The sequence below is a fragment of the Elephantulus edwardii genome, unplaced genomic scaffold (assembly GCF_000299155.1).
Source record: "Elephantulus edwardii isolate Elephantulus edwardi_28Jun2011 unplaced genomic scaffold, EleEdw1.0 scaffold00084, whole genome shotgun sequence".
NCBI classification, from domain to species: domain Eukaryota; kingdom Metazoa; phylum Chordata; class Mammalia; order Macroscelidea; family Macroscelididae; genus Elephantulus; species Elephantulus edwardii.
In genome coordinates, this window is record NW_006399834.1 from 3298362 (window position 1) to 3306560 (window position 8199).

The 8199-nt window shown below is 33.4% G+C and overlaps 1 protein-coding gene across 3 annotated transcripts in view; it reads right to left on the reverse strand.

Moving 5' to 3' along the window:
* Positions 1 to 8199, reverse strand: part of LOC102874200 (RNA-binding protein Nova-1-like) — a 150672-nt gene that overhangs the window by 2959 nt on the left and 139514 nt on the right. For all 3 annotated transcript variants that reach the window (XM_006889963.1, XM_006889962.1, XM_006889964.1), the window contains one exon: positions 1 to 115. This exon is cut by the window's left edge. In XM_006889963.1, the coding sequence (XP_006890025.1) occupies positions 1 to 115 (115 nt within the window). The remainder of the gene's footprint in view (positions 116 to 8199) is intronic.

Here is an 8199-nt window from a genome sequence, read left to right on the forward strand (position 1 = left end):
CAGGTTTCTGGGAAAGCTGCACCCAAGCCCCTGACTGCTCCATTATAGCCTTCACAGTGGCACCTCCCTTCCCTATTATCAGACCTGCTGTGCTGTTGGGAACTATAATCTTTACCTGTAATTAAAAAAAATACATATAAATAATACTTCTGTTTTATGCACATACATTATATTACTTTGATATGCTAAAAAAAAATAAAAAGAATTGAAAATTAGTTTAAACCATAATTTATGAAGTCAATCAAACATCACAATTTCAAGTGACTTTTACCACATTTTAATATAGTTACCTTATAAAATTAGAATTTTAAAGGAAAGAACATTTTTCATGTTGAAATTATTAAGCAAAAATTGTCCATGAATCTCTGTGAATTTTGAAAAGTCATAAAAATTTAGTATGTTATAAAAAGGGAATCTTAACTACGTACAGATTACATTTTCACATAGTTTCAAAACCACATGCTGCTGATTTTTCACCTAGTATATCTTTAACAAAATTCTTTGATCTCTATAAAAACAAGAGTGCAGCATGGTAAAGGAAAGTTAGTAAAGATGAAAAGAGGAAAATTCTAGCTTGAGTCACTTTGAAGACATTAATTTCATGTTCCTTGTCACCTACTAATTTTTGTGCTACTCAATACTTTGTTTCATGACTAACACTCCCAAAAAAGAAGTTAATAAAAATTGATAGTAGCTTAGTCTTTCAATTCATCTAATACAGAAAATATTACTTTATAAAATACTATCTGGTAATTAAAAAACTTGCAATGACTTTTAGGAAGGGTAGGTCTCTTTGAGGAATAAATTACTTGGGGTTTTTATTTAAACTGTATAAAATTATAATTTCAATTAGGTATATAATACTTTTTTATAAAAATATATAATATTTTTTTAAAAAAATCCAAGACTTAACAACCAATTACCAAAAGATACTGACAATTACTATACTCACATAATTCATACAGCAATTCCTTGTGCTCATATGACACACAGGAACTTTAGATATATTTGGACTGAAATATTCAGTCAGAACATTTCTATTTAATCACAATCAAATATTATGTTAAGACACATAAGATCAGTACTGTCTTTTTATACTCTCTAAAGTTAAACTATAGCTACTAACATTTAAAATATATCTTGGTAATACAAAGATACATATGGCACTGTTTTGTGACTCATTTGGTAGATTAAAAAAACTGTGATAGTTAAGTTATAGATAGTACAGCTGCTTCATCAACAAAAAACTAAAGTAATTGCTTTTCTCGTTCCAGACCATTAAAATGGGTAGGCTGAAGCTGGAACAATAATTTAGCTGAGATACTTTATGAAATAAAATATTACAAAAGCAGATTTTCAGCAAACATTGTCATACCAGCTTTAAAAACTGATTTGGAAAAGAATATTTTTTAAAAAATAAGTAGGTATTTTTAATAAATCTGCTACTGAAAATACCAAGCATTAAACGTATAAATGGTAATACTAGATTAGATCACTTAAAAAACACATACACACAAACACAACACATTTTTGTTCCATACACACATATATTTATAATTTCATTTCATGCTGATTTGTCTGTGTAATCCCTTTATTTAATAAAACATTAGATTTTAAAAAACGATTCACGGAAACATCAAATACATTTCTTATAGCCACTGAGGATGTGCACTCAAGTTTCAAGAAGTCACCTGAATACTTCTTGAACATTTATTAATTTGCTAATTATCTTCACAGTGTTTTTTTCAGTAGAAAATTATTTGTCTGAAATGCTAAGGCTTGCTATAGTGTTATAATTAAGGGGTTAAACTATAATTACAAATCATATTCTATCATACGTATAATGTTAATATCTTTATGGATTTAAATATATGAATTTTAAATATGATCCTATTTTCTAAAAAAGCATTTCTTTTCAAAATCAGAAAATTATTTTTGGTAATACTATTTAAACGTATTTCTATATTGGAAACTGGTAACACTTTATAAAAATTTAATGAAGAAAACTATTATTAAATTAAATTTTCATAAAAATTATTCTGTTTTACATTTTATTATCTCTAGAGTTCTCCGCTCAATGTAATGAAAACATAGTCATAGTGCAGAAACAGAATAGCCTATGAAAGTTTAGTTTTGGGAATGACCCTATTGATTGTCAGTAAAGAGCAAAGAAATAATACAGTTTACTGGCATACACTTATGGTGTGTCAGAGATTGTTACGGATGGCACAAGACAGGACTCGGTTCAGGTCAGTTGTTCAGAGGATTGCTGTGAGTCATACACGACTCAAAGGCACCTAATAACAACAACAACAACAACATCATGATATAATACTAAAAATTATCCTAAGAACCCACGGATCTTGTAGCATGGTATATTCCAATGCACTGTATACTACACTCACACCATATATACTGCATTCAAATTTTTAAAATTTGAGGACTAGTTCTATCCTAAAAGAACTTGCAAATATGTGGGCTTACACTATGGAATGCTGGCTTCTCTTTTTCTTTTTCCCTTTTTTAAATTCCGTATCAATATTCACAAGAAGCTCTGTCTGGTGGTGCAATAGTTAATCAGCTGCTAACCAAATGGTTGGCAGTTTGAGCCCACCAGTAAATCACTTCATGAAGAAAGATCTGGCAGTCTGCTTCTATAAAGATTTAAAGGCTTGGAAACTCTAATACTGAAATGATGTATAGTTCAGACATGGTATATCTTCTTATTATAAGAGTAATAACTTCCCCCAATATCCCTATCTTTGGAAATTGAAGAATTAAACTATATTATCCATCTTTGTAGTAATCTTTATGTATTAACAATTATTCCCTGGATTCTAGCTTTTTCTCTTTTGAAATTATCATACTTAAAAATTTATAGACATAACTGCTATTTTATCAAATACTCACTGAACCTAGAAATTCATTTGCATTTAGCTAAACAAAGTGTGTGATTATTTAAGAGTAGGCTCTTATAGTTGTATTTTATTAGAATCTATCATTTCTGAACCTAAAATTAATGTTCTGTTAAAATGATTGACCTGATATCATTAAAAGGAATAAAGATTTAATAATGATTAAACTTTAATAATCTTAAAACAGCTTAGCCAAGAAATGTTATTTAAATTCAATTTTCATATTTAAGCATAAAGAAGATCTCGAATTTATTTTCACTGAAAAAAATCTATTCAAATATTTATTTTATTATTAACAAAAAGAATAAGTACTTTCTGTAAAATTAATAAATTCATTTGAATGCTAATGCATGGAAAACCGTGTTCTAACCACTTTTTTATTTTTTTCAGGTCAGAGCCAAGAAAAAGTGAGACCCAATGTGAAAGCTTGGAAATGCAGGACAACTAATATTTGGTGATGGACAGACAAAAGAAGGGTGAAAACTGATGTGAGAATGCCTATTTACTTATTTCTTCAATACAGCAATACAACATTCAAGAAATGCCAAGTGTTTATAGCCCCTCTGACATAGCCAATTTTTATCATCCATATATGGATTCATTTTCAGTTGAAGTCTGTTAACACATTGACTCACATAACGACACATTATTTTATGGAATTGACAACAACGAAGGACTAGATCTTAAATAGCACAAAATTATGTGGTTCAACATTCAGGATATGTTTGCTGGGTGACCAAGGACCTGTGTTGGATGCTAGATATAAAGGACATACATGGAAAAAAAATCTTTTGTCTTCAAGGAAATTACAAACTAAATGCACAGACAACCAGATATATAAATGTTATCAGTGCAAAAGTCTTAAAAGTGCTGGCACAGAAGTATATAAAGGAGATGAAGAGATACAAAGAACAAAGTGCTAAGTTCTATTCTGGAAAAGGAAAGCAAGAAGAGTTAAGAAAATCTTCCACCAGCAGTCATGCTATGTAATGAAATGCTATGATTTTTAAAAATTGCTGCCACTCTATTATCTTCTACCAGAAATTTCTACACTTTGGTCTCCTTTGTTATAGCACTGGATTTTCTGTTCAAATCTAAACCCAATGGAACAGTGATGAACTGCTTCATCAATGGCAATATTTACAAGTGAAAACTAACTTAACCTGAATCTTATTCCTGTATTTGTAGTTACTTGCTGTAACAGATAAACATGATAAAATCAATGATACAATAATTCTATTACTATTAAATGCTTCTTTAGAGTAAAAAAGTCAATGATACGACTACTTGTAAACCATACACACACACAACCTTAATGGGAATTCTATTAAAAATATTAAAGAACCAAAACGTTGTTGTATGCTGTTGACTTGGAACTGACTCATAGCTGATTTTCCAAATGGGTTTTTGGAGGCTTCAAAATACAAAAGAAGAGACAGCTCATCTTTCTCCTGTTTGCTGGTAATTTAAACTTTCTGCCTTTGCATTGGCAGTGCAACTCCTTACCCATTTATACTACAAGAGCTCTCTAAAAATATCAAATTACTTAATTATTTTTAAAAATCCTAAAATACCAAATAGGTATGTTTTAATACTCATATAGTTCAGATGAAAAATAAACATTAAGACAAACCTACCAGTGTGACAAATAAAAACCTCAACTCATTATGAGAATGAATAGAAAGCCTATTTTTTAAACGAATTTTAATGAAAGTTTACAGAGACTTAGGGTTTCCTGTCATTCACTATTGCACTTTTCTCCCTGTCCACCCCCTCTGCCTCATTAATCTCCTAGAAAAGTAAAACTCTTTCATTGTTATGCAATTCCTCACCCCGAAGTTCAATCCACTGCAGCCTTCATTCTGGACTCTTGTCATGCCAATAATAACCAATCATATATCCCTTTTAAACAGTTCTCTCCTTCATCTGTTTTAATGCAGTGTACATCATTCCTCCCATCCTCCTCTGTGTTCCCTCAACCCTGATGTCAGTGCCCTATGCAGTATTTGTCCTTTTGTGATGGAGATATTTCACTCAGAATAATGTCCTCTATAGTCCATTTTGCCTAGTATTTAATGAGTTCCTTGTTTTACAATGGTGCAGAAAACTATTTCATCAATTCCTACATCAAAATAAGTACAAAGTAAGTCCCACTATCATATAAAATACTTCAATTAATAGTTGTTGCTGTTGTGTACCAGAGTCGGAACTGACCCATAGCTCACCTTCTGGTAGGTTTTCAGAGCCACTTAATATCATGGAAGATTGCCCATCCTTCTCTTGTGCCTTGTGGCCTCTAACTGCGAACCTTCAGGATTGCTACACTCTCCACTAGGCCACAAGAGCTCTCTACACTTCAATTTATTTAGAGTTGGCTGCCAGATTACATATTACATATACTGCTGTTGTTAGGGGCTGTCGAGTATGACTCATAGTGATCTTATGAACTACAACCTCAACCTCATCGTATCCTGTGCCATCTTTATAATTTCTGACATACTCAAGTCCATTGCTTAAGACACTGTCAATCCACTTGATTGAGGGTCTTCTTCTTTTTGGCATTTCCTCCACCTTTCCAAGCATGTCTCCCTCTAAGGAATAATCTTTCCTAGCAACATGCATAAAGTATTTGAGACAAAGCTTCATTATCTCTGCCTCAAAGGAACAATCTGGATGCACCTTCTCCAAGATATATATGCTTGTCTTTTGGCAGTCTAATAATTCTCTGTCATCTGTATTCACTGTTCAGCTGTCAGATTCATAGCAAGTGACTGTATAAAGACAATGGCCTGAGCCAGGTACACCTTACTCCTCAAACTCACATCACTGCTCATCCATAATTTAGAGAGGTTTCTGACTGCAGAATTTCCCAGTGCAGTATGTCTCCTGACCTCTTGACTGCTAGTACTAAGTGTATTGAATTTATAAAACCATTCTTCTATAGTCTTAGTCTGTCTGTCTGCCTCTCTCTCTCTCTCTCAGTAGATATCCTAATGTATTAAATCTAGGACTACTAAATATCACATAGGAGTCCAACTGATACATGCATGTTACGCGGTGAGCTACAATGAATTGTTAACCAAAGTATATTTTAAAATCAGAACCTTTAAAAAAAAAAAACAAAATAAAAAACCCCAAAAAAATAAAAACAAAAAATAAAAAAAAATCAGTACCTTTTCTTGTGAACAAAAACGTATTATACACAAATAACTGCCTCCTTGGAAATGTACAAATATAAGATAATAGAGTTAAATGTTATTGGGATAGAATAAGAAAGCACTTCTTCAGTCTTTTAACCTCACTTTTTTATAAACAAATCAAAGTAGAATTTTCGCAGAAATGTCTGGTTTCTTAAAATACTATGCTGTCTTTTCTCATTTATCTTTAGCACCCCTACCTCCACCTCTCCCCCACCCCCTTGGTTTTAAACCTAGGAGCCATCTGTGCCTTCTCTCACTCCCTAGAGCTTTACATCCTGTTACGTACTGTTGGTTTTTCTCTCGAAAACACTTCTTACACAGTCCTACTGTTTTATCTTATCTTAAATACTCTGTAAAATATGAGAAAGACTCTAGAACTTGGAGATATGATTCTGTGTGTGACCTTTGTAAAGTAATTTCAGTTTTACCATGTATAAAACCAGGCAACTTTACAAGACAGTGGATAAGGATCTTTTATTTTAATGATGTGGAAAAAAATCCACTCCATCCAACCCTTTTCACACCACTGGAACATAAATGGTATACTTACTATTTTTTTCCCCTCTCTTGTGTCTTGGAATGTTAATGCTTTACTAACAGCACACTGGTGTCTTGCAGAGACACATGTTGTTGTTGTTGTCAGGTGCTGTCAAGTTGAGTGTGACCCTATGAACAACAGATCTGAACCCTGTATTTCAAATACTGCTGAAGATCATTCAAAAATGACTAGTACAGTACATAGATGGGGAAATACCAGAAATTAAAGCCAGATTTAGAAGAAGCCATGGTACCACAGATATCATTGCTGATGTCAGATGGATCCTAGCTGAAATCAGACTACTAGAAGAATGTCTATTTCTGCTTTATTGATTATGCAAAGGTATTTGACTGGGTGGATCATAACAAGGTATGGCTAACATTAAAAAGAATGGGAATCACAGGGCACTTAATTGTGCTCATGTGAAACCTATAGGTAGACCAGGAGGCTGTTATGCAAACAGAGCAAGGAAATACTACATGGTTTAAATTAAGAAGGGAATTCATCAAGGTTTTATTCTCTCTCCATACCTATTCAATCTGTATGCTGAGCAAATTGTTCGAGAAGCTGAATAAATAAGAATGTGGTATTAAAAACAACTATGAGATATCATCTCACCCCAGTAAGAATAGCAAAATTCAACAGGGCAGCAAACAACAAATAACTGGCGAGGTTGTGGAGAAACTGAAACCCTTATTCACTGTTGGTGGGAGGGTAAAGTGGTGAAACCGCTCTGGAAGGCAGTATGGCGCTTTCTCAAAAAGTTGCAAATAGTTGACCCTGCAATTCCACTACTGAGAATATACCCTAAAGAAATCAGAACTGCCACCCAAGTAGATAAATGCTCACCCATGTTTATTGTGGCTTTGTTTACAACAGTAAAGAACTGGAAACAACCCAAGTGCCCATCAACAAATCAATGGATAGAGAAACTCTGGTATATTCACATAATGGAATACTATGCATCATTGATAAATAAGGAACGCATGAAATATTATACAAAATGGGTGACCCTGGAGGACATTATGCTGAGTGAAATATCTCAGTCACCAAAGGACAAGTACCATATAGTGCCATTGTTGTAAAAAGGGACTGACAGCGGGGTTGGGGGAGACCTAAGAAAAGAAGGGATAATGTATACTGCATTGAAACAGATAAGGGAGAGAACTGTTTAAAAGGTATATATGATTAGGTATTATCGTTATGACAAGATTCCAGAAAAAGAAATGCATAGCCTGTGGACTTGGGGGGGGGGCACAGAGAACTGTATAACAATAAAAGAATTAAAGAGAAAAGTAAACTGGGGGAAAGGAGTGGGAAGAGAGAAATATGTGCAACAATGAATGAATGAGAAAAAATTTAAATGGGAAGAATTGTTGTTGTTGTTGTTACGTGCCGTCGAGTCGTTTGCGACTCATAGCGACCCTATGCACAGCAGCCCTAAACCCTGCTCTATCCTGCGCCAACTGCATTGCCTCTGACACACCCATCCCTATTACCCCAGTCATCGAATCAATCCATCTCATAGAGGGTCTTCCCCTCCTGC